The following is a 27,053-nucleotide window of genomic DNA, read 5'->3' on the forward strand; positions in this document are numbered from 1 at the left end:
GGTCTGGAACCTCACAACTCTCAAAGCGATCAACACGCATGCTAGTCAGCGGTATCTTCAAAAAGCTTAGGACCTTCGTCGTTGTTTCTGATGTTTTAAGCAAATTTTCGAAGATAGGGAATGTTTCCTTCTTCAGATGAAGTGTATGATGTCAGCATCAGTTGAAATTATATTTTATTAGGCGTGACTTATAATTCCAGTTTGGGAAAATGAGCCAAAATTGAAAGAAACGACGGTAAACTATTTTGCACTAGACGTTACTAGTCGATTGAAATGTATACACGTGAGCGTAGTAAGTCAGTAAAACAATTGGCCAGAATCGTATGGGCTTCTCTTATATCTTCTCTTGGAGTTGCAGGTGTGATTGCTTACCCCACTGTTTTTCCCTAACGTTTCAACCCCCTCTGTTTAACGAAGAAAATTAAAAAGAAAGTTATTTTCAACTCGTGTTTGAACCAGTAATTTTTTAAAAAGTTGTCGCTTTCGGCTATTCTTGTTTCATGATTGTCCTCTGGCTGGAAATTCCAGAGGACAATCATGAATTAAGTCTTTTTCTGACATTTTCTGTTATATAATTCGGTAAGCTTTGCTGTAATTGCATGGATGTCTTAAAAGAAACTTGAGATGACACCTGGATTTCATTTCCACATCACAGAAATCACTTCCAAACATCAATCAAGTTTTAAAAGTTGAGATGATGTTGTTATTGGCTATATTAAATAGGTCGAAAAGTTTTAGAAGGTATTTTTTCATGTTTACTATTAATTGAATTTACTGGAAGTTGGATTTGTTGCAACATGTTAACATGAAACGCAACAACGAAATTCATTTTATTGATAAGTAAAAAGTTGTCATTTGACTATCTACTGGCAAGTCTTTGTATTATATTTCATCCCAACCATTTTCCACAACTTGTAAACAGCAATACAAAATAATTAATCAAGGAAATGGAATATTTGTGGCATATATGCCATGTTTGAAATGCCATGTCCATAATAAGCCAAGAGGATCGAGGAAGGTGTATTCGGGAATAGGCTCTCCTGTCTGTATCATCAAATTGCTAATTGTTCCTGTGGGCAATGTTTAAATAAGGTTGGGCTGTCAGGGCAAAGGAACTGAAGATTTTAGTGGGCAGTTACTTTTTTCAGACTTGGAAACTATCACTGTGAAAACCATACTTGTGTCTGGTAACTCATTCTTATTCTGATAAACTGGTTTCAAGAAGGTTACAATATTTTAAGATATAAATTTGGTGCGTAGGCTGTGCACTAAACTTACATTAATATTAACTGATACTAGGAGATCTAAGAATATTCAAAAGAGAAGAAAATTTGGTTGAAAATTAAAATTCAGCATAGGTCGGATAAACAAGACTCTTAGAAATATAAATGTGAACTAATGAAAAAGCTAAGCAAATTTTTTTACAACACTTGCCAGTACCAGTATGGCACATAGTAAAGTCATTTGATCTAGCCATGATCCCAGTTTTATATGCTGAAACATATGCAGATTTCTTCTAAACCTGTAGTTCAAGCCTGCGATGAATTTGAAACTTTGATGCACACCTCAAAAGGAGAACAAATATATTTCAAGTTTCTATTTATTTAGTTTACAAGTTGGTTAGTGGGGAAAAATTGAGTCAAACATTCGTTCGACGACAGGCTCAAGAATTTTCACAACTACATTTTAAGGTTAGCCTACCTGGAACAATCACTTTCATGTACAAATTAGACCAAGTTTGTACTAATGATACCCAAAAGAACTATCTATGGTAACAGGGCAGGCTTTCCTTATTTCCACAAGCTCAGTGGAAAGTGAGAGTGAATGAGATTGATAGTGACTATGTTATTTGGATAAATATCCAAAGGAGGATAAAAGGACTTCCTGTCGTCCAATTCTGTCTGTAATCATACTCGTGATTGACAAATTAGACTCCCTCTTGGTGGTCGTCCAATTTTGTTAATCACTCGTATAATTACAGACCGAATTGGATTTTACTCGGTCAAACTACCATCATTTATCGCATGAGTTGGCAAGCGAGTTTTGCCTCAATATCTCGACATAGAAGCCCGGAAGCTGCATTTTGTTTGAATTACCTTCTCTTCCCTGTCCAGCTGCAACTTCGACATCTAAAGGGGAATTTTTCCTGTTTTAGAACCGCATTAAAACGTCAAATCTGACTTTATAATAACTCTTGGCTTCCCTTTGTGAGAAATTAAACGCAGAAGATGTTGTCGTTTGTGCACATGCGACTGAGTCAATCGCCACGCAACGAACAGGAGTTACGGAATTGTTAAAATAAGCGTTAAATTTTTGTTATGAGTTAACAAGAAGAATATTTGAAAAAAAGCTTGGGTTCATTTTTATTTTACGCTTCAATGATGATAGAATGAATACTTTTAAATTCCATGAAGCCGTTTCGGATATTTTCTGCAGTTCATGACAACTTTTTTGAGATACAGTTTACACCGTGAAATAGTACTGGGAGAAACATAGTAGTTCCTTATCACAATAAAATACTTTAAATCTTCTTTAACACAGCTGGCACTGTATTAGTTACAATGAGCAAATTAACGATGGTATACATTTTTTCGCAAGTTTTCCAAAATCTTTTCATCTCTTTGAAGCAAAGTTTGCACGGCGGATTTATGTCAAAGGTAAATGTTCTAAAGAAAATTTGAAAGGAATGAGATCAAATGTGCTTGCTGAAGCAGAAGAGTTCCCTTTTCCATTTATTTGTTTAATTAGTTTTTTCTTTTCAATTTGCGACCAATATTCTGTTACCAAGCATTTGGTATAAGCCCAAGAAGCCGTCATTTGAAAACCGACCAAAAGCACCTAAGTGGGAGGTTGCTGAAAGCATTTTGCTTCCAGCGTTAGACTTTAACTTGATGTTGCTGTCAGTTACAAAATATGGCGCCTCTCAGGTTTATCTTAATTTCTCCTCCGTCCGAAGTGGGTATCTATGTCAAGGAAATGAGTAAGCAAAGTATTCTTAGAATCTCGTGCTGTTCTGATCAGTTTACTGTTTATGGGTAAAGCACCATTCGTTTCTAAAAGAATTTAGAGGTTGCATCACTTAGTAATTTGAGAACAAGCACCATCCGTCATGTTGACTCCTTCAAATCCGTTGTATCCAGTGGAAAATGACAACATCACCCTTTGGCGGACATACACTCTTGAAAGGTACTCCTCTGGATGAAGTAGCAGTAATTTTCATTCCTGATTCCCCCTTGTTTTCTGCACAAAGAGTTGCGAGGTAAAGGAATAGGGGCACAACTCAAGTGGCTGATGACTTCCAAGATCGATTCGTTGTGATCTTTAACAGACAGCCAATTAACAATGCCAATCCTTTGCTCGCAAAGATCAGACAGCAGAACGTATGAATTGAGTGTGTCCCGACGAAGTGAAATTAACTCCCGTTAAAGACGTGGTCGAGATTACAGTGAAATGTAAGTACAACGTTTTTCCTTGTTTTCTCTTACTGACTTCTACGATAATAGTAGTAATTATAACAATGAAAATGATAATGATGATGAAATATGAGGGTGATCTTCGCAATAATGAACACTGTTTAAGCAGTAGTAAAAATAAGACCTAAGAAACATTCAGGTTTCTTTTTTAAAAAACCACACATACCTCCCCACCTTTTTTTCAGGCTAACCACCACATTTTAGCTAATGAAGTTCTGTAGTGCTTTAATTTTTTATTCTATTCCATCTTTTCCAATTTTTGCCCAAAAAAAAAAAAGGAAGTGAACTACACACTTGTCTCTCAAAATCAAACTAAAGAGTAGATTTAATTTGCAATTTTAAAGTTTTTGCATCCCCCCTCCCCCCCTGGTCTCCCCATAACCCCTACACCCCTGCATCCCTCCACTTAACATTCCCCCTCGTAACCAGAGTTCATCTAAGGCGCCCCTCTGACTTTAGATTTACCTTTGCCAACACCGTAGCTGTAATACATAACAAAGCTAGTTGTTTTAAGCAAATGAAGATCATCGCAGTATATACTCAAATTAAGCAGTTGAGAAATAAGGCCTGAAAAAAATTCAGGCCTGAACTGGAATCGAACCCATGACCTCTGCGATACCGGTGCACCGGTATCGCAGAGGTCATGGGTTCGATTCCCGTTCAGGCCTGAATTTTTTTCAGGCCTTATTTCTCAACTGCTTAATTTGAGTATATACTGCGATGATCTTCATTTGCTTAAAATGTATTTTCCGCAGTACAAATATATGACTTTCATGTATTCTTATCACAAAGCTAGTTGTTGTTTCCACTTCGTGTCCGTGCAGATGCTTCTTGGCTGATTTTACATCGGGCACAAAACTCAAAGTCTTAGAGATGTTTTAGATGACATGGTTCGAAGCTGATATCAAGACTGAGGAAAATTACACTCTAAAAATGTATTCAAATTGACTTTCCCGCACTTCTTGGTATGTACTGACTGAGTTTACGCGTCTGCATTGCGTTATTATTTCACTTGTAATCCGCTTGACTTCCGTTTCCGGCCCCAGGAGTATGGGTACTCCCGTGTATCTCCTCAGGGAATAGATCGGCGGTACCCAACCTTGATTATATTTAGTAGCCCTAGAAAAAGAATCCATGGTTGATAAACAAGAAAGAGGAGTTGAAAACTGACTGTTACAAGTTATATCATATTTGCGTGACTTTCATTTAGCTTCATACGTTCGCGTGATCAATATCGGTGCTAATGTTCTCATTCGTCACATTCGTAAGTTTCACGAATAGTTTAATCTGAATGGAACGTTTTTCCGGAAGAAATTTTTTTACAATTCATGCAAATATCCTTGGTCTTTAGCATAAATCGAGTTTTCTGCCATAACTCGCACCATCCCCCACGTTGTTTAGACAATTGTGCTGACTACGGCCGTCAATTTCACGAAGATGATCGTGACACTCGGTCCCAGTCTCAAAACGAAGAGGGGCTTAGTCGTTTATTCCTTCAAGTGACTTCCGTAGGATTTTGGCACAACCTTCCTCGTTGAAGCATCAGCGAAGGTCTGATAGGATGGTGTCTTTCAGTGATTATGAAATTTACTTACTCTTTCTTTTGCTGGTAAAGTTTCACGGGTCAGGTAAGTGTGAAAATTATTCTCCCGAACAAACGATTTTACTGTGTTTTTAATTACTATGTCCCATTTAAGCGTAGACATCGAGAATGCCGACCCTTTGTTTCTGAATGTGATTTTCGTCAAAATGATTTCCAAACTTCAAGGTGGCTTTCAACAGTTTGTGTACTTCAAAATTTAGATATGATGTTGGGATCTCTATCGCGTGATAAATGACGTCTGAATAACTACTATGCGATAGGAATCAAGAACAAAGGATTTTGTGCTTTGAGTGTAACAATACCATACGATCAGAATTTAACATCAAAATTGAAACTGAGAAGTGCAATATTTTCTTAATTAGTATGAGTCGTTTTCTTGGCGATGAGAAAAGATACTGCTTTGTCAGGTGGCTTAATGCAAACCCAGAAGAGAGTTGCCAATTCTGTACATAAACTCTCTTCCTTGCCATCCATCACTCATTATTAGGAAGAACCGTTACTAATTTTCCCACTTATTATTGGTTCAAATAATGACCTCAGCTAGGATGATAACTGCTAGCTAAGTTGAGTGTGACTTTTTCTCCAGGCAGCAATCATGTAAAGAAACCACATAATGCACTTGCATAGATAATTGAGCATTATCTGCTCATACCTTCATGTATGATTTGTCTACTTAACCAATTTTTAGCTTCATGCACATATGATTGTGGCATCCCACAATGGTAGTTGAGGACGACTTATTTTTGTTGTATATTTAAAACCAGTCAAAGGTTTCCCAGGACCAAACTCGAAGACATGTTTGCTTATCATATATACATACTGAGATTTACTCCAAGCTAATTAAAAAAAAAAAAGGATTTATAATAAACTGCACAAATTATGATAGGTAGGATGGTTTTTCTCACAATTGAGAAATGGCCATCTGACCAATCACTAGTTGTAAACGAAATTTTGACCAGTGAAAACAATAGTATGGGTTTTTTTGCCTTTGTGGTGTGGGGGCTTGCCAAGTGAATGAAAGTGAATTTCAGCAAAGTTTGCTGGTTGTAGACAACTTTGGTATCATGACTTCAAGTTTAAAAACAAGAAGGCAGCCATTGGTGCAAACAAGCTAGATTCATCTATGAAGATGATATCTGAGAAAGCTGGACTTCATGAAAATTGGTGAAAATCATTCTGATTTCTCCTCATGCAAACTGATCACAATCTTTGTCTAAATCTATGCTTTGATCAATCCCTAGCATTTGAAATTCAAGGAACTAATGTGGAATCTTCTCCAAAATGGTACAAAAGACCAAAATTTCTAGATTCTTACTCAGATAAGAAAGCATTACAATCCGCCTTTTCAATATGATTCATGCTCATGTGAGTGAGCAAAAATTTATGTTTCAAATAGGCATCATACTTCCCATGGTATTGACAAATGCTTTTCATTCAACTAATTTATTCCTTGAGTTTATCATTACTTTGTTCCCAGCAGTAAATATTGCTCTATTTTCTGCATACAAAACACACCCAAACTGCATTTCCTCAAATTACATTATATTTAGTTTGCTCATACGATTTCTATCCACTCATAGTCTAGACAAAACTTGCTTGTTCCTTGCTTGTTGTTCTATTTTTCTCAACTTGTGGATACAAATTGCATGCACTCAATAACTACGACACGTCTATATTTCTTACATGTCCCAACCATATTTAACCATTTTTGGAACTCAGTTGTACAAATTAAAATATAATATTAAACTTGGTAATGCACTTGCTCTAAAATTATTGTTGCTGTAATTGTAGACAGACCTTCTGAGTGAATACACCAAAATTTATATTAAGTTTAAGAAGTTACAAAGATGCTACCATTTAATGACTCATGGTCCCAAGGTGTATGAACCAACAGCTTGTCCTGGGCCTCCAATACTGACGTGATAGTGACAAAAAGCAAGAGCAAATTTGGCTTACAGGGTAAATCAAGGATTCTACCAAATCCAATTTTTTTTTGGCAGAAGCACTTCCCATAAGAATTACATTTAGTTCCTGTCTTTCTGTGATGCAGATAAGTTGAGCCTCAGAATGCTTAATGACACAAAGGTACAAAAAAAGTTGAATTTTTGTCTTTCACTCGTGTAGAGCTTTACAGTGCACTGTAAGAAAAATCTAATTTTTTCTGTAAGAAATTAAGGTTCAAAAGGTCAGTTAATTTACCATTCAATGCTATCAAAGCACACTTGGTTGCTGTTTTTTTTTTGTGTTGTTTTGTTTTTTTTTTGAGAGGTGCTTCTTTTGTTGAAGTTATATTTTCTTAGCTTTCCCCCAACAAAGTGGGAAGCCACTTTGTTGGTTGTTGCTTTGAGCCGAGGTGAACAGCTGGTGGCTAACCACCAATGAGCTTGGCAGTCAATTTATACAAAAGTAATTAAATGAATCCACCATAATTTTCCAATGTCCACTTCAAAAATAAATTCCATGTTGTTGTGCATCTCTTCAGTAATAAATCACATATGACATCAGAATTTTATAACAACAAAAAAGTGGCAGTCATAAGATGCAGCTAAGCTATTTTTCTGGCATTCAGTTAAGAAAACTGAGTGAAATAGCAAACAGTGCAACAGTAGTAGAGGGGGTGAAAAAGTAGGGGAGGTTACAGCGCTGTTCCCTATTGCATGATTGTTTTACTTGATAAATGCAGGTGAGTGTGTCACTGATGTTCTTAGCATATTTTGATGTCCTCTGGGATTTATAACTGTACAGAGCAATGGCAACATGGAATCTATTTGTTTTTTTCAATGAAGAAGCAAAAATTGTTAATGGTGATGTCACCTAATGTATGCGTTTGTCCTCTAACAGATCATACAGTATCGTGCAAAAGTACTGCAAATGAAAATTGCTGAATTTCGTTAATTGTTTCTTTGTAATTTCATCAACCTTTCTGGCAAAACTTTGTGGGAAGATTCTCACCGGCACTTCACATCATCTTGTGGTGCATGGCCGTTCTTAAGCAATTACATGAAAGAACCAATCAAAATGCATGTAGAATTCATATAAACCTTATTGATGGTAGAATTTTAAAGCCAAAGGAGGCGCAGTACAAGTTTTGAACATCATTGACATCCTTTATATGACCAAGGTTATAGACAAAGAAAATTGTGTTTGATTTCTTTTTTGTTTTGATAACTATAACATTGTAATTTTTATGCCAACTTAATGTGCCAAAGTTTTTGGAAAATCATGCACATGTGACAGGACTGCATGATCATTGCATTGTTGTTTGTGTTGTAGTTGTTGTTTTACCCTGTGAGATGACTTTAACAATAAATATTTTTTTAGTATAATTGCTTTTTCAGGTGATTATAGAGATGAGTATGCTCTGATTGGGATAAAGTTTTTGTTATTAAAAAAGTAAACCTCTTGAAACTGCCTGCTCATCTTGATATAGGTAATCAGTACAATTGTAACAAAATGTGTGCAATGTTTTCTTTATGTACATAATTTATGGTTGAATTTGAAAGCACCTGAGCAATTATATTAAAACAATTATTAGGGCAGAGGGAAGATTATTGAATAATATTCACTTTACCTTGGGCAAATATTTGCTAATTGTTATTCACTATTATGTTATATTACCATATTAGGCAATGAAACACACCAAATATGCCTTGGTGGTGTACTGTAGAACAGGGCATAAATAGTTAGACAGAAGTGATGTGTGTGAACTTAATTATCAAAATGAATTTGTTAGCAGTGAACTTTAAAGCCCACAAGAATTTTATTCTGGTGATCAAGAACACTTAAATAGTTTCTTTTCTGTTGTTTTCATCTTTCTTCCTATGTGATGGGTAGGATGATCAGATACAATACAATACAATACAATATTTATTTGCCATATACGACATTTACACATGGAAAAAAAAATGAAGAAAGTTGATGACAGAAAATAAATGGCGAGAAAACCTGAAAGAAACCACGAGGCTTATAACAAGTCAGGCTTTCTCACTTTAAATAACTAATCTTATATTAGAATTACAATATGGACTTATGGTAATTAACTTTGACCGCGCACACGTACACACACACACACGCACACACATATTAAGTAAGTTAGTTAAGAATTACTGCCTTACAGAAGCTAATACTTAGAGAGAAGATCAGATGAGACCATACAGATTTTCAAAAACTAGAAACCAAAAGACAAGAAAATGAAATGAGTGAATTATAAATCCTTTCATTTGATGGTTTAACCTATGATATGTGTGGACATTTCCACTTTCCATTTCCCACCACAAGTTCTTCTTCAAAAAATTTCTTCAAGTGTACCTCTTTTAAATTTTTTAAATTCACCACTGTTCAGATTTTGAAAATTAAAGAAAGTGGAACTTGTCAAAAATGATTTTCAAAAGCCACAAATAGTTACACATTACTGTTATTGAACCTTATTTCTTAGCAAATGAAAGCAAAATTATTTTGAGCTGATTGATATCATAGAATACCAGTGTAGTGCATATTTTAGTTAATTGTTGTTACTGTCAGCCTACAGTAAAAGTGCCTCTGTGGTGGACTCCATTTAAGCCCTTCTTCCTAAATATTATCCTTACACATGTGATTAAAGGGCTAGGAATATTATGTTTATGGTTGTCTATTTTAGGCGGTGTGGATGTGCATTTCACCCAGGAACCTTCTAATCCAAGCTATTTTAACAATGGTAGTGATGCCAACCTGGTGTGGGACTACACTGATCCATATAATAAAATTCAATACATCATCTATAGTGTTTTGGTCAATGGTGTATTTGTCGAAATGTTGGTTAATGACAGTCATGGTGTCCAAGAACATCCTAGTATTCCTCCATCTTACAAAGGAAGAGTTAAAATTGAAGAAAGAGCTACTCTAGTTATCAAGAACATCAACCCTGGAGACAATACCAAATTTAATTGTGAATTCATTGGAAGCTTTGTTGAAACAATTGAAAGTAGAGTTCAGCTTATTGTGGCAGGTAAGTATTACAGATATAAACATTAATAATCAAACATGAATCAAGTGCATTCAACTCATGTCCGTCATATTACCGAGACCTGGAGAAAGTAAACAATAGCATAAATATGCACAAACCTTTATATACAGGGCTGTAAATGGCTAGCTAACCTGACTTTTGGGAACAATAGTGCTACATGCAACACCACACTCATAAAAGGAGAAAGGAAATTATCACATAAACTGCGGTGTTATACAGGGATTTCCGGCTCTGAGAAAAGCCGTGAAAAAAATATTGTATTTTTTCACGTCTGTTGATATAGCCAATCAGCTGCTGACACGTCACTCGCCTTTGGCGCCACTTGGTCAGGTTGATGAATGAATGGCAAAGCCTTCACGACTCTCAACACAAGTTGGTTGTCGGAGCTTTCTCGAATTATGGCGACTTAAACACTAAAAAATCCGTATCGCTGACAGACAGTGAGGTTCAAACTTTCCTTGAGGAGAAAGAAAACCAATATACTAGGAGAAAAACCGAAAGTTACGTATTTGGTGGCTCTGTGTTAGCATTTCTTCGGCTGAGAATGAAAATCGACTACGTGAGCTATCGAGTTAAACACTCGAAGAGAAATTCCATATCTACACGCGCACATGTACTATTCTCTATTACAATTTACTTTGTTGTTTCTCATGATTAAGAAATCAAAGAGTTATTCCTTAATTTATTCTTCTGGCACGAATAACTGGGTTCTAATTATGCATAGATAACCATTATTAATATGAGCACTGAGATTTTCTCTCAGCAAAGCTGTCATTTAAAATGGTCACTCAAAACTAGAAACAATCCAACTGGTTTTATGATTTTGCTAAATCAATGAAGGAAATTATTGCATGACTAATCACAGGCAGCCTGTGAAATTAAATTGGTGTGAAAAGGATTGTATTTCTTTTCATGCCTGTTAAAGGGACTTGCCAAACGCAATGTAAGTCGGCACTGCACCATTTGCTGCTTTCTGAGGATTATACGATCTGAGAGGTTTGCAGATGTAGAATTAACCAACGGAATGGTGACTTCCTTACGTAATTTCAGATACTAAGGAGCAAATTGAGACTTGTCATTTGACTGTGATTCAAAGTTGAAAACGTTTGTGACATCTCAATACTCATGTTTAATTCACCTCATTGTTTGCTTGAACGATTTTATTCACTTGTGAAAAATTCAAACTCATTGTTTATTATGTTCACTTGCTTGTTTTTATCCTTTGGACTCATGAATAAAAATTGTTTGAGCTCACCATCCATATCATAATATTTTTTCTTTCCTTTATTTTAATTATGCATTTGCTATGTTCTGTTGGCTTATTTTAATTGTAACACAATACCTGTCACACTACTTCTCTTCTCGAATTGTATTACGATAGAAAGATACCAGGTTATTAAGGCTTAAAAAGGGCAAAAGAATCATCATTTGCATTTAGTTCTTGTAGCCCAAAGCCAATCCATGTCTCATATTTCACTTGTAGAAAAAATCCAGCGTCAAATATCTTGTTTTTTCTTTACTAAGACTGGAGTTTCTTTTAATTTTAAGTAATGGGCAAGCAGCATTCAGCATGCCACTGTTATATTCTTTTCATTGCGAAGAATCCATATTTTCCCTTTTTTATCAAAATTTCAGGTGTCTGGGTTGAGGATGTCTCCTGTAGATCCTTTGTTGGACCAGGTTCCGAGTGGGGTGTGGCTTGATTGGCTCTATTCCTATCTGTTTGTGCAGCAGCAAAAACTTTATCCACTAGAAAGGAAGTAGCTTAGAAGCCAGGGTCCTTAGCCCAAAGAGTAACTTCCCAAATTAGCCCTTAATTCCCTTGGCTGGGGATTTGCTTTATAATTTAGCGTGTGAGAAGTTCTCCAGGTTAACTTGTGCTGAATGAAGTTTGAGCCTCCTTATAATAGTTGGCTGTTGGGGACCAATTCCTGGATGCTTTTGTTTATTTTATTGAAATTGGGTAAATTTTAAGACTGAGTCCAAGTAAGATTTGGTACGCTATGTGAGGAATGATATAATCTCTTTTACCTTTCAGAGGCACTACTTATAAACATCTCTTTAAGGGGAAAATATTACATTGAAGGATCCCCTGTCACCATGGCCTGTCAAGCTTCTGGGAAACCACTGCCGGATGTGGCATGGATTAGAAATGGAGCACTGGAAAGTTCAGGGAAGAAAGCTACGTTTTTAAAGTTCGATAACATAAACAGAACGGATGCAGGACAATATACATGTCGAGCCAATAACTCAGTGGAAGTCACTTCTATTGACACATCAATTGTAGTTCAGTGTAGGTACATTTTAACTTTAGTTTTCTATTTCTGAATTTACTTTAGTTACAGTGCGAATCCTGTTATTGGGGTCAGCTACCCAGAACTAACAAATCTGTTCAAAGTTGAAAGGAAACAGAATTCCACATCAAGTCCTTTTTGGCTTTGTATACATTGGTCCCAATTATTGGTTGGGACAATTGAATTTGCGTGGAATCATCGCTCATGTTATTTTATTAGAAGGATGTGACATTTTTTTGCCAAGTCATTGCTTCAGTTGGACTGTGTTTAACTCAGAAAATGGCTTAAATCCGTTTCCGAATCATTGTGACAATCCAAAATTCACTCCTTTTGACTAGCGTACAAGGCTAGCGCATATTCTGATTCTGTGTGAGGGCTCTGGTTGCGGCTTAATGGAAAGCTGATATTTGGTCAAAATTCTTTCTGCTGAGAAGTTACAGTTTTCTTTACTGATAGCTGAGATCAGCTAATAGGTGCGGAAATCGGCTCAAACCAAAACTGCATACTTAAGATTTGCCCACATATTTGCATGTGTGACATTCGAGATATGTTATTTCAGGGCGAGAATCCATTTTGTATGTAATTATTCGTAAGCCTTGCCACTTTATACTAAATACTCGACTGCCAAATGACACAAAAGTGACGGACTGTACTATGGAGTGATTACAACCTTCACTTTTTTCTCATTTAAAGACAGGGAAAGGAATAACAAATCCTGCACTCGGGTAATTGATCTCTATGACTTTCTAGTTTTGGAGGTTGTATAACCTGTAAGCATTATGCCGCCCCCCTATGAGAGATATGTAATTCCTACCTTCATTTAGTTTCCCCAAGGTTTTTCATTCAAACAAGCAGTTTACATACTATTGTCCGTGCAAATTTAAAATACTTATCATCACAATTGTAATTTTATTTCGCCTTTTTGTTTAGACTCCAAGGAATTAAAACGAGCCACGATAGTGTGAATACAACCTGACCAAATCTCTCTGGTTTTTCGTTTTGGTCTTTCGCTCTGCTGCTGCTTAAGCTCTTTGCAACAGCAAACTTGAGGAAGCTTGGATTGTGAACAAAAAATTGAATTGTTTGTTTGCATATTTAGAAGTGGAGTCGAGTCAAAAATCCCTAATGATTTTGAGGATGCTCCTCTACCCAGAAGCATCTAGCCTATGAGGCCCTCGACTTCAGGTTTCTCTTAAATTGATCAAGGGAAGCTCTGTTCCTCAGGAATCTAAGATAAATATATCATCCTGGTATTAATTGAGGAAAATAGGGAATGTCTTAGATTCAAATTGAGTTGCCGCTTTTTTGTGAGATGAGATCCTCTCACGTGCAGCGTTCAGGGCACTGTTGCACTCGTCTTATTATAGATTTTCATCACAAAGTTTTCATGAGCGACAACGATTTTATGTCCGTTAAGACATAAAGCTGGTCCTCCCAAATTGCTCATTTTTATTAACAGACGATTTAAAATAGCTATCCTAGTAACAACATAGTTGGTGTTATTTTTCTTGCGGCAGTAATGCCATTGTTTTTCAGTGTGCAATGTTTAAGTTAAAGTATTTTGCTTATAGTCAGCATTCCAATCATGCGTAAATGACTTGCCACAATTTTCTACCACAAAAGCGTTATATTTTCTGCCCAAGGCACTCCATGGATTGATAAAAGATTAACCCTTCCTTGTTGCATTATCGTGCACCCTCTAGACTTTCAGAAAAGATGGTTATGATTAATAACCAGGCGAAATGTATGAGCGGTGAAATAAACTGTGATTGAGATTTTGATTTGATTTATATTTTTAGACAAACCTGAAGGTGCGAGGCTCACTACCAATGCTGCACAAAATACCGTCACCGAAGGAGACACTGTTACATTCAAGTGCATAGTTATGGCTGCTGTGCCACAAGTATCAATTTACAAGTTCTATTTCAACGGCAGCCTCCTAGGCGAGAACAGCAATAGTCAGTATACTCTCAATAACGTCCATCGACCTCAGCACTCTGGGGAATACAAATGTGTCCCACATAATGACGTTGGAGATGGAGCAAAAGCCACTGTGAGACTTAACATAAAGGGTGAGTAGAAACATCTTGGAGCATTTTTAAGTACTTTGGATCTATAATCTAAAACGGGAAAATGTTCAATACCAGTTTACATTGCGTCAATAAAACTTCCCAAACAGTGAATCATTGCAACCCCGAACAGAGAGGAATAGAGACCCTGGTAATGAGGTTGACGTTTTGTGCCTGGCGAACAGCACATATGCTAGTTAGCAGTATTCTCAAGCCGATGAAGACTTTTGTTGATCTTTCTGATGTTTTTAACAGATTTTCGAGGATAGGGAATGTTTTCTTCATATGTAGTGTATGATGTCAGCATCAGTTGAACTGATATGATATCGAAATGAATTAAAATATTGGTTTGCGAAAATGAGTCATAATTAAAAAAACCACAATGAACAACCTCGAGTTAAGAATTATCACCAGTCAATTATATGCTGCCTTCAATCCTAATAAGCCAGGGAAACTGCAAGTGGTGTTTGACTGCACAGCTCGATACAAAGGGACATCGCTCAATGACCAACCACTAAGTGGTCCAGACTTGACTAACAGCCTGTTTGGTTTCCTCTTAAGATTTCGTCAGGAACCAGTATCTCTCTCCTCAGACATCAAAGCCATGTTCCATCCATTAATGGTTGATCCAAACGATGTTGACACCTTAAGGTTCCTTTGGTGGCCTGACGATGACTTATCTAAGGACCCTGTTGAGTACATCTTTTGGTAGCACGTCTTCACCAAGTTGGGACAATTTTGGTCCAAAGGAAAGACGGCTCAAGACAATGCAGGAGACTTTAAGAATGAAGTGATCGACACAGTATTGAAGAACTTTTATGTGGATGACTGTTTGAAATCAGTGCAATCAAATGAAGTTGCCAGTAAATTGAGAGAATATTTGTGTGTTTTATTGTCAAGAGGCGGATTTCGGTTGACTAAATGGTTGTGTAACTGGAGGGAAGTCCTCAAAACCATTCCAACCTCAGACAGAGCTTCGTCAATTTTGGATTTGGATTTAAATTTTGGTGTACTTCCTATTGAAATAACCCTTGGTGTTCAGTGTAACATAGATAGCGACATGTTTACCTTCAAGACGGTACCAAGGGGTATGTCCTTCACACGAAGAGGGATTCTATCAGTGACTAGCTACATTTATTATCCACTTGACATAGTATTACCAATCACCTCACTAATTAAAAAGTTCCTTTAAGATCTCTGCAAACAAGGAGTCACCTCGGATGAAGATATATTGGGAGACAAATCTCAGTTTTGGAGACGATGGCTATCAAATTTACTTATGCTTTCAAGTGTTGCCTTAACGATATGTTTGAAAGCGATCGACTTTGACCGAATACAAAATGCAGAGCTTCACCACTTTGCAGATGCCTTTCAGACTGCTTATGGAACTGTGTCATAAACAAAACTCGTCAATGAAAATAGCAGTACCCATTGCAGTTTCTTCGCTGGGAAATCTCGCGTAGCTCACGTGAAACAGATGACTATACCCAGATTGGAATTGTCAGCTGCTCTTTTAGCTGTCAGAATGAATCAGACGAGGAATTTCAGACAAAAGTTGACAAGACAGTGATTTGGTCAGACTTCACAGTGTCTTCCAATACATCAAGAGCAAAGAGGCAAACGATTCTACTTGTTTGTGACCAATTACCTGGAAGTGATACATGATAGCTCAGAACCTTCCCAGTAGAACTTCGTGCCAACAAGCAACCACCTAGCTGACGATTCCGGCCGAAAACAAACGGTGAAGGAGTTATTAAAGAGGGAAGTTTGGTTCAGAGGCCCTAAGGTTTCTACACCCAGCAGTCAGAAGTCAAGCTCGAACAGACCATGTTACTCTCATGGAGGATAAAAGACCACTAGACCTAATGGTTCTGCAATATTCGTCACGATTTGAGCTTAAGAAGAGAGTTTCTTGGCGTCTGAGATTTAAGAAAAATTCCTTAAGAGCAAAAGTTGCTTAGAAGAGGACCCTGTTGATCCATTACCTTGTGGAAGGCTGTCGATAAACGAATTACGACGTGCAGAGGCTCAAATCGTCACATACGTGCAAAAATTAGCTTTCTCGCCAGTGGTTAAAGCCCTCTCAGACTTGAGCCTAGAAGAATCAGAGAAGCGTAAATTGAAGATTATGAGCTCACTTGGTTCAGTGTAAAAATTTAGACCATTTCTTGATGGAGCAGGAATATTGAGAGTTGGTGGTCGGCTTCAAAATTCTTCATCGGATTACCAATCGAAACATCAATTGCTGTTATCTTCAAAGCACCATGTTACCAAGCTGCTCATTATGGATGTTCATCAGTCTGTGGGTCATCTAGGTCAAGAACATGTCCAGACCAGTTTTAGAGAAAAGTACTGGATCTTAAAGGGACGGGCTGCTCTTTGAAGAGTACTCAGTAACTGTTTGACATGCCAAAAACAAAATGCTCCAAAGAGCCTACAATTGATGTTAGATTTACCTGGTATCAGGCTTATTCCAGATAAACCCCCGTTTTCTACCGTTGGCAGAGATTCCTTTGGCCCACTGCGGTATGGTGTCTTTTCTCTTGCTTGACTATCCAAGCAATCCACATTGAAGTGACCGAGTCTCTCGAAACAGAATCGTTTATTCGTGCTCTATGCAGATTCATCAGCAGAAGAGGGACGCCAAAGATGGTAAGAGGTAACAATGGTATGAAGTTAAGTAGCGGAGAGAGAGAGGGAAATCCCTGAAGCCCCTAAACAACTGGAATCATTAGAAGATAGAAGTTTTCCTACATCAGAAGAACATCAAGAGGAGGTTTAATTTCCCTGAAGCATCACACATGGGAGGAGTCTGGGAAAGCATGATTCGTTCAGTGAGAAAGATCTTAAGAGCCCTTTTTTTAAAAAGCAACAATTGGTTCTGGAGACGCGCGGCCAACGTTGATGGCAGAAGTTGAGGGAATTCTCAATGGTCGACCATTGACTCTCAACAATGGTATTCACTCCTATTGATTCACAATCTTTGACTACTAACCATTTGTTACTTCGATCGCATTTAAATTTGCCGCCAGGAGTCTTCATTAAGAATGATTGGTACTGCCATCGTCGCTGAAAGCTGGTTCATTTGAATTTGTGCACCAGATGTGCGTGAACTTTGAACACGAGTGGACTAACTTAAGGGACTCTTAGGTTATTCATTATTTGAATTCTAATTGCCCAATATTTAAAGTAAACCTAAGGGGCTGGGATGTAGCAACTAGAATTTGAATTTCCGTCTATTGTCAAGTAACTGCGAAAATATTTTATATTGTTTTTCTTTCAGTTGAACTACTATTGTGATGTTCTGTTTCGATTCAATTAAGCCCGCGCTTTTGCATGAGGTTGTGGAAGAATTACGTAGTGCTGTTAGCACTTTATTTCTCTCCGGTACAAACTTTGTTTTCGTTACATACTTCTCATTAGTAGTTGATTTCAGATAAGTCAGTCGTTTCGTTAGTTTTTGCTAGAGCCGTGTTACCTTTGTTTGAGAGTTTTATTTCCAGACCTGGTTACGCCACAAAGTGTAAGTTCGTTTCTTTTTTATGTAGTTCTGTCGATAGTCTTGTTGTTATATGTGTACTTAGATATTTGTGTTAATTATTTATTTTCCTTTGTATCAACTCAGTATCATACATTACAATACCCAAAAACAAAAGAAAGTAAAATTTGAACCAAGGATAAAATTGAGCCACAACATACACAACTACACATCTACACGTCTTTACATCTACATATTCCTCCATCGGGCGAACAGATAAGCTGTGCGTTCGTTTTGTGGCGAACCTGGCGCTGCCAAACCTTTCCCATTTTACTTGGAAATGTATTTTTTCCGATATTTTCGATATTTGCATCTTAAAATTAAATAAAATTTATTATTAATATATATATAATATTAACATATTAACACTTGACACATTGTCACTTGACCTTTGATTTCAAACTTGGCCCTGAACCTCCGTGAAAAAAGTTACTTTAGCTAACGTATTATTATTATCATGTAATTTGAGGTTGGTATGATGATGACATAAAATTTAAAATTTCTTGTCGATCATTTTAAGTCGTATTTTGTTTTTTCCCAGTTCAAACAGTTTCAAGTACAGTCGCCATCTCATCCCAAACAACTCCCGCAGGTAAATGTTCTTTTATAGGCATTTTCCTTTTTCTATTACATGTAAAACTATGTAATCATAATAGTATGTTCTTTAGTGTTACAAAATGAGTTTGAGTAAAAGACAAAGAGTGAATTAGGTCACTGAGGGCCTGGAACTTAGCGAAGGACTGTAGACTCACAAACACTCACAACAATGTTCAAGCTGAATTATTGTTAGATGGAACCACTTCTCGACAGTTTTTGTGAACGAAGGCTCTTCATGTTTTTCGTAAATGTAAAAGGACACGGCTTTTCTTCAGCTTCAGAAAGCACAGAAGTTTACCTGACAGCGACAATACAGGGGAACTGCAGCAGACGTTCAGAAGTTGCTGCGAAATTTCCAGAAATGGTTAGATAATCTACTTGATCCGTGTACTGGAGTGTATAGAATACTGCCATGATATTTATCATTAAAAGGGAATCTTAATCAATCTAAGGTTGACCGAAATCTCAATATTTCTGTTAAAACAAAATGACATTTTGAACGATCTTCAATTACGAAACAAGTATTCAAATTTACATTTTTTCTTTAAATGTGCTTTTAGGCTTGTCAAATTGCCTTTAAGTTTGGCTGCTCATCCGCCAACACCGTGAACACCAGGTAAGGTGCAGTGTGTCTCAACACTGAAACAACAAACGCTAACGCAAATCTGTGTTCTGGGGCGGAGAGGAGCTTTATCTCAGTTTGGCGTATTTTAGTGTTAAAATTGGTGTTTCTGCTCTAAAAAATCTCAGTTAATGCAAAATAATCTACATTTGAAGTACATTTTATTTAATGTACAGCAACAGATTGACACAGAATGACATGAATTAATTTTATTTACCTTGGTTTATTAGATCAAAAATACTCTTTTGGTTAAATCTGAATGTATTTTAACACTTGAAAGTCACCAAAGTACAAATAGAATGCCGAATAGAGAACCGTGCCGTAAAGAGCACAATGCATAAATTATGACTGATTATGCAATTGAAGCCGTGTGGTTACTCAATTTTTGTCACGCAAGGTGCGCCTTCGTCGAATTGCTCTCGCTGTAAACTCTGTCCTTTCGGTAACATACTTTGTTTGGCGCTGGATTCTTTTTAATCTTTAGGCTACTCATTTATAATAAGTCAAAACAGACCACAAGACGCCTATATCCCCAAGTGTAACGTTGCGTAACTTAAGTACTGCGGTTCTCCTAACTCATAACCTGTTTAACTATTTCTCAAGTAACGTTATTTAAATTAAGGTAGCGACAATTTTTTTCACAGAGCAAAGACAGAAACAAGGTCCTATAATGAAAATGTTATTTATTGTAACAAATGGCTTTGTATTGTAATCATAATAAGCTTTCAAGGGAGAGATAAACAAATATTAGGAATAGGAAATGTAGTTATATTCTCCAAAGGTGACAAATGTTTGAATAGGTGAAGAATGTAAAAGCGGATGAAGAAACTACTTGCAAACCTAAATGAACTCTTCCCACGATTTCTTTTTGTTTAATACAGACTGTATAATCAGTCATAACTTATGCGTCTTACTCTTTTCGGCACGGTGTTCGATTCGGCATTTTACATCCTTCCGCCCTTACCTAGGTGTGGTAGTGTTGTTCTCGACTTCATGATGAGGTTCAATCGAAGTGTAGTCGTCAGCAATGTTTTGACTGTCCTGTTGGATGCTGCAAGGCAAGAGAAATTCGAAGGTTTCAATGTCGATCCAGAATCAATTAAACAAGTTTTTATAACCACAGACGGCTCGGAAAGCACAACAAAAAGTATGTTTTACAAAGAAATATTATTGTTAATTGTTTACACGTATTCGTCCGATGATGGACATTTTTAATTGTATTCCGTATCTGTTTAATTAAACAAGTCATTTCTGTGAGTCATATATTTCCAAGTTTTATTTTCGTCGCTGTTGTTGTTTTTATTAAATTAAACAAAATCTTACTTTTAAAAATTATTATAGAGAGAGTAGCACCTTGCTTTTCCTTAGTACCTAGCCAGTTCGAGTGAACGGTTTTCGTTCTAGAGCATAAGCTATGTAGTGAGAGCAGTGTATTGACCACGATCACTGTAAATGTTGTTTGAATGTTATCTGATCAAGCTTTGTAAACTGAATCATTTTAGGTCCTGAGGAATGTAACTGCCCTTCTAACAACGTCTCGTTAGCCATAAATGGGGTTCTTGCCTTCACTATCGTTCTTCTAATTATTTACATAATCTGGCTACATACGAAAGGTAAGTAAAAAATTCATAATCTATGATAGAGGGTTTGGCTGCAAGATTCTTTATTAAGCAAAAGCAAATCTTGACCCACATCCACATCATTTGTCTTTTTTTTCCTTTCGTTCTTTTTCAGGCGCTGTTGGGAAACAGAGGTAAGAATTTGCTGCCACTTGGATTGTGTCGATGTAATGTTCCAGATATGGTATCATCGTATAACAAACTTCCACTTACATTGATTCTTTGCTCAAAATAAATATTTTTATGCTTTCTCAATTGTAGGACTTATGAAGATGAAAGAGGTGTTTCCTACGTAAGTTACAGCTAAGACATTGAGGTCATGTTAGTGTGGCCAGTAATTATGTAATCTCTAGAAGGAAATAAACGCTTGCAACAAATAGGAAGGAAAAAACGTGTAGTTCTACCAAAAAGGCATAATGCATTAATGACAGGCACAATAAAATATGAGAAGAAGTTTGACTCGATAGGATCTTTGTCCTGGGATCATGTCCTTTACCAAGCTGCTCCATCGATTTTCCTTCGGTTGTTCCTGGTTCAACTGCGTGGTTTCACCTCATAGATCGCAAACTGGTCTGCACCCGGTTGATATTTGTTTTGTAAATAATTTTTTTTTTCACGCCGTTTTGGCCGTCTCTTTATCTTGATGCCTTATTTTCAAAGCGTTAGTCCAGGAGCTTAGTACAGCAAGAGTTTTTTTTTCGTGTGTGCATTTGTCAAACAATTGCACTACCAATCGACGATCTTCATGTTGCGGTTTGTAGCTTCAACGAATATGCTATGAACCTCGATCACTGCATTGGACATGATAGTTTCAATGGCAGAGAACAAAGTGTTAGTAATAATAAATATTAGTAATATTTAAGGACAAGAGATTATAAACTATTAATAATCTCTTGTTATGAAATAATATAAACGCTTGTCTGATGAAAACGGGTAAACTGATTTTTATGAAAATGTAGGAAATTTTATTCGGATTAATAACAGATTTGTATATGAATACCTTAACGGTATGTTGGTTTAATAGAATGAAACAGGATTAGAAGATAGCGAACCAAGTCTACCCGATTCAGCAAAACTCACCCAGCCTCCTGCGGAATATATGGATCTCATAGAAGTCAATAAACATGATAGAAAAGCACAAAGTACCGCTTCAGGTGCTGATTACGTGCCTCTTCATCCGTTAACACGCTGCTGGGAAGTTCCAAGACACCACGTGACCATAGAAAAGATTATTGGTAAAGGTGCTTTTGGTCAGGTTGCCAAGGGAACAGCAGTAGGACTTCAAAGGAGTCCTGAAGCGACCACAGTGGCTATTAAGATGCTTAAAAGTGAGTTCTTGAACTGTAAATTGAATGACAGTCTTGGCCTACAGTCATATATTGTTACCGGGTTACGTAACTTTTGGCTATTTGTCATTCGATAACTTATGTCGCTATTCGACATTTTGCATATTATTTCCGTTAACCAAATTTTACTCCTTGTTTTTAACGCTCCAGCAAACGCTACTGAATCGGACAAGAGAGATTTGATGAAAGAACTTGACACAATGAAGCAGCTGAAACCACATCCTTATGTCATTAAACTTTTGGGATGCGTTACAGAATCTGGTAAGCTTTGATTATGAGGTCCAATTTTGCTGTACACATTTTGCATCTGATTTACTCTGTAACGCTTTCTCGTCATTGATAATTTGCTTCAATGCAAGATTCACTGCTTCACAATCGCGCACAAAAAACAACCATCGCATATGGTAATTTTATCCTTTTTTAGCTAACAGCGACGCTCTTAGATTTGCTGATAGACGAAGACCAAATATTTGCCATTGTACAAGCCATTCTGTTGTATGAGCAGAATCGTTTTTTCTAAGGGAATATTTGGCCTGTATCTTCTTATGAGACCGTTACAAAGTTTTTCAGCTTTTCTTCGTAAAACTACATCTTGTTTTCGTGCGATTTCTTCAAAAGTATTGAACCTGACTGTGCTATTTATTTATTTTACTTATTGCTAATTTTTTTAGAGGGAGAAATATATAAATGAAACTGTTTAATTTCTTCAGAACAGCTGCTGGTTTTGATTGAATATGTGCCTTTTGGGGATCTGCTGGGTTACCTGAGAAAGAGCCGTGGATTAAAAGACACTTACTTCAAAGACCCGGATATCAAACCACAAACAAATCTGACGTCACAGCAGCTGATGAAGTTTGCGTGGCAAATTGTTGATGGAATGAGTTATTTGTCCTCAAAATCTGTAAGTTAATTACAAAGGCACCAAAGAAGAACAATTTTAAAGCCTTCTTGTAAGGTGTATCGTCATGTGAAGCTATGTCTTGCATAGAATAATATGTCTTCACAAGATCACGCCCGGGATATGCAAACGTATTCTTACCGTCTCGTTGAGGCTGTTTCCGGGAACCCTACCAGTTTTGACGTCATCACCAAAGTTATATTTCAGTGTGCGAATGGCGATATTTGTGCATCGCTGCAAGTGCACCTCATCGAAATTAAATATCTGGGTTTTTCTCGTGTAGGCAAAGGCAGAGATGTGAATGAATAGGATCTTTTATTCAGCCTAAACTGAGTGTACAACGAATATCCATTTTAGTGACAAGAAAGAAAAGGAATTAAAACTTGAAATTCAAAAATTCGTCTTCGGTTGCTAAACTGCTACATTACAGAATCCTATTTCGAATAAAATCTTATAAGATAAGCTTTGTATGAAATAATTAGGTATTGCAGAAATGAAGTAGTTTGCTTCCCTTTGGAAGATGGAGCAGTAACTATAATAATTTTAATTTTCTGCCATCTGGAAGAAAGAGAAATACACACACCATATTATGTCGCTGGATATTTCTATTTTCCTATCTGAATCATTTCATTTCAGTTCTTTTTCTTCTGAAATCGCTAATTTTTGCCCTCGTATCAATGCTTTCTTAGATCATTCACCGAGACCTTGCGGCTCGTAATGTGTTGGTTGGACAAAAGGAAACTTGTAAAGTGACAGACTTCGGAATGGCCAGAGATGTGCAGCAGGAAAATATTTATGAACGAAAGACTAAGGTAATCAAGAAAGAGGGGAGGTGGGGGCGGTACTACATATCGTTCAGTTCAATTATCTTTCACAATCATTTTGTGATAAAGCTGATATACTCCTGATTTCGATGACAAAATCCTTGGATGGGACCATAATGAAAACAGCCATTTGTATACGAGTATAATTTTAAATATCACTGTCTTTGACCGGTCGCTTCCTATAATTTTTTAGCTGTTTCAAAAAGTGATATTTGAAATCTTTAGGGCCGTCTTCCAGTGAAGTGGACAGCTTATGAGGCCTTGATGTATGGTAAATATACCACCAAAAGTGATGTGTAAGTATACCCGATTATTACCCGTAGCAATTTTCCAACAAGTTTTACCAATAGAATAAGAGGAAGGGTAAGTTTTGGGCTCGGTAATGAAATAGAGAAAGATGTTTTTCATCCTCTCACGAGCGTTGGACAATGAAAATATTCTTCACTCCCCATGAGGAATCGAACCTCAAACCATCGGATTCCGCGCTCCGATGCTCATACCACTGAGCCACAAAGACTCTACGACTCTGTTCTCTTGCATACTGCAAGGATCAGCAATGTCGATAGAGTCATGTTTGTAAATAAAAATAAGAGAGAAAATCGGAGCGCGGAATCCGAAGGTCTGAGGTTCAATTCCTCGTAGGGACTCAAAATTTTTCCTTCGTCCCACAATCGTGACAAGACGAAAAACATCTTTCTCTAAGTTTTATCAGTTTCAATCAGGACATGAATTCTATGCTTTGTCAAAGAATACATATATTTTAGTTGTCGTATAAAATGTTTATGTCTGCAGTCACCCAATATATATTTGTTTGATTTGTCTTTCTGCAGATGGAGTTATGGAGTTTTGCTGTACGAGATTTTTACCATAGGTAACATCGAATGGAAATTTATAAGGCCCTGTATATGTTTTTTGCTATATACCATGTTCAATTAAGCAATGTAAGGTGTTCACTTAGACAAAGGTAAAGAGCTTCAAACTACATCAAATGACATGGGTGGTGTTTCAGTGAAGGTCGTTTTTTCGTCACATTTATATTGGTCTTATGGCTCTTCCAGGTGGTTCACCTTACCCACGAATGGATGGAAGAAAAATTGCAAACTTACTTCAGGAAGGATACAGGATGCCTAAACCACAACATGTTGATGAGGAATTGTAAGTGTTTTTTCAATTCGTTCTCTCTCATCCTACAAGGAAACGTTCTTTAAATCTCTAACAGATCATTTGAACAATACCAGGTATCAGATTATGATGAAGTGCTGGAAGAATGACCCAGATGCAAGACCAACTTTTACTGAATTGAAAAATCAGCTTAAGGACATGGAAACCCTACACAAGGTGAGAATTTTCTTCAACATGAAAGTTTCTTTTCACGTTAGACCGACTAACTTAGGCTTAGCTAATTAGGGTTTTAAACTTAATGGCGTTTAGCTTAGATAGCGTACTTTTTACGAAGTTTGGATTGCATCTTCTTGTTATGTCACTGAAGCTAGCACTCCACGAAAAACAAGGAGGAAGCGAACTAGAATGTCCTTGCGACAATTGACTCCTTATGGTTATTTAAAAGATGGTAGGATTATTGCAAAACTGTATTGAGACGCACAAAGAGCAGCAAACGACACCGTAAAATACTTTCTTGAATTTGTTTTGGTGTGAAAAGCTGACCACTTGGGAGGATAAACGCTTATAACGTAAGAGGAACACTTTTTTAATGATGCCAATTATTATATTATTCTTTTCTGCAGAAGCTGATCAACATGACAATGTACGACAAGCAGTTGTATGCAAACGTCGAGGATTTAATGGTGTAGTTAGATAGATTTCCGCGGTATATGACCGGCTAATAGTTTGAACACTTTGCCACAACAAGTTTCAGGGCTGAATCATCTTTTCCTCACACGCTTACTTGGTAGAAAAAGCCATTTTGTGTTAAGCAATTAGGCTGGAACGTTATAACTCAATTGATTTTATATTCTTAAACGCTGTAACGCTTTTATCAGTTTACCGATAAAGTATACTCTCATTTTCTCTTTTACATGTTTAGCACTTACACGCATGCTCGACACAAGCGTTGGAGTTCAGTTTATTTTCTGACTCAATTCTGAAAGGCAGGATAGTGTGGAAAGTATCCAATTAACTAGATTGATGAGATCTCGTTCTGTGTGCCGTAGTTGTCTGCAGTTTTAGTAAATTGCTAAAAAATTGTTTTGCCGCAAAACCCGCTTGGTTTTAGGAAAGCTATCCGGCGCATAAACTGCTTTCCCTAAGACCGCATCTACCTGCGATACTAACTCGAAATACTTTTACACTGAAAGTATTATTAATTAAAAATTAGCCTTATCCTAATAAAAATTATAATTGGCACATTACTTGTGCAATCGTCTTAGCTTTGAGAGATGAATTTGCTGAAAATTGTATATAAAATTTTGAAGATTTTTGCCCAGAGGGAAATGACTATTTCCTAAATTTTCCACGGGAAACGAAATGTAGAGAAATTGTGAAATACATGGTATGGCAAGATCACAAGAAGCTAAAATTTAAGATCTGATTTATGCAGGTAAATAACTTTATCTCCTAGGATTTGTCGCCACAATCAGGAGCATGTCGCGAAAGTGTGATAATATTTTAACACCTACCATTAAAATGCACAGGTATTACCCCTGGAGATGTTTATTAAATCATTGGTGCTCTCTCGAGTAGCCTGGAGAGGATAAAAAAATAAAATGATAAGAACGGGTGCTGACCATACAATTTTGGAACAGTCAACAAAAGTTAGTGCTCTGGGAATTATTGGTAGTTATCGTCACGTCAACTGCGCTTTGTCGTGAAAGAGGAAATAAATGGATTTGCAACGGGACATACAGTGTACATTGCTATTACTGGCCTCCAGAGTATTGTCTTTGAAAAAACCACTTAACTTTTCACGTACAATTCCTGCAAATGCAAAGTGTAATTATAGTAAATGATGCGATGATAGCAGCTGAGTGAAAAAAACGGGCCAGGGGTGGGTTGGGTCGCGTACTGTTTTGTTGGTACCATCGCGCAGTTCATTTATTTCGTTCTGTTTTACTAAATGAACGCCTAGAACCGGTTAATGAATCGAAGTCCCCGCATTTTTCTTAATTCAGTGGTCTTGCCTAAGAAATGGACGTAAGCCGTAATCAAAGA

General features: G+C 36.9%; 2 protein-coding genes across 2 annotated transcripts in view; both read left to right on the forward strand.

Moving 5' to 3' along the window:
* Nucleotides 1–27,053, forward strand: part of LOC113664310 (uncharacterized) — a 225,051-nt gene that overhangs the window by 168,111 nt on the left and 29,887 nt on the right. The gene's annotated exons all lie outside the window — the stretch shown is intronic.
* LOC149043813 (uncharacterized) lies at nt 4,947–26,742 on the forward strand. The gene is made up of 20 exons (XM_089210695.1): nt 4,947–5,101; nt 9,713–10,060; nt 12,117–12,371; nt 14,172–14,444; nt 18,521–18,571; nt 18,852–18,940; nt 19,137–19,192; nt 20,167–20,345; nt 20,701–20,811; nt 20,933–20,951; nt 21,079–21,109; nt 21,842–22,145; nt 22,314–22,424; nt 22,874–23,064; nt 23,751–23,873; nt 24,111–24,181; nt 24,716–24,756; nt 24,944–25,040; nt 25,124–25,223; nt 25,631–26,742. Exons 1-20 carry the CDS (start codon nt 5,035–5,037, stop codon nt 25,694–25,696), a joined length of 2,583 nt encoding a protein of 860 aa, XP_089066821.1. The 5' UTR covers nt 4,947–5,034; the 3' UTR covers nt 25,697–26,742.

The sequence above is a fragment of the Pocillopora damicornis genome, chromosome 6, assembly GCF_964200805.1.
Source record: "Pocillopora damicornis chromosome 6, jaPocDami1.2, whole genome shotgun sequence".
Lineage (NCBI taxonomy): Eukaryota > Metazoa > Cnidaria > Anthozoa > Scleractinia > Pocilloporidae > Pocillopora > Pocillopora damicornis.

Bases quoted from the DNA above. Each gene is read 5' to 3' on its own strand.
- LOC149043813 (XM_089210695.1), top strand. From the start codon at position 5,035: ATGGTGTCTTTCAGTGATTATGAAATTTACTTACTCTTTCTTTTGCTG. The intron at 21,110-21,841 runs GTAAGTTACAGC...TTGGTTTAATAG, and splicing joins ATGAAAGAGGTGTTTCCTAC to AATGAAACAGGATTAGAAGA. The intron at 23,065-23,750 runs GTAAGTTAATTA...ATGCTTTCTTAG, and splicing joins GTTATTTGTCCTCAAAATCT to ATCATTCACCGAGACCTTGC.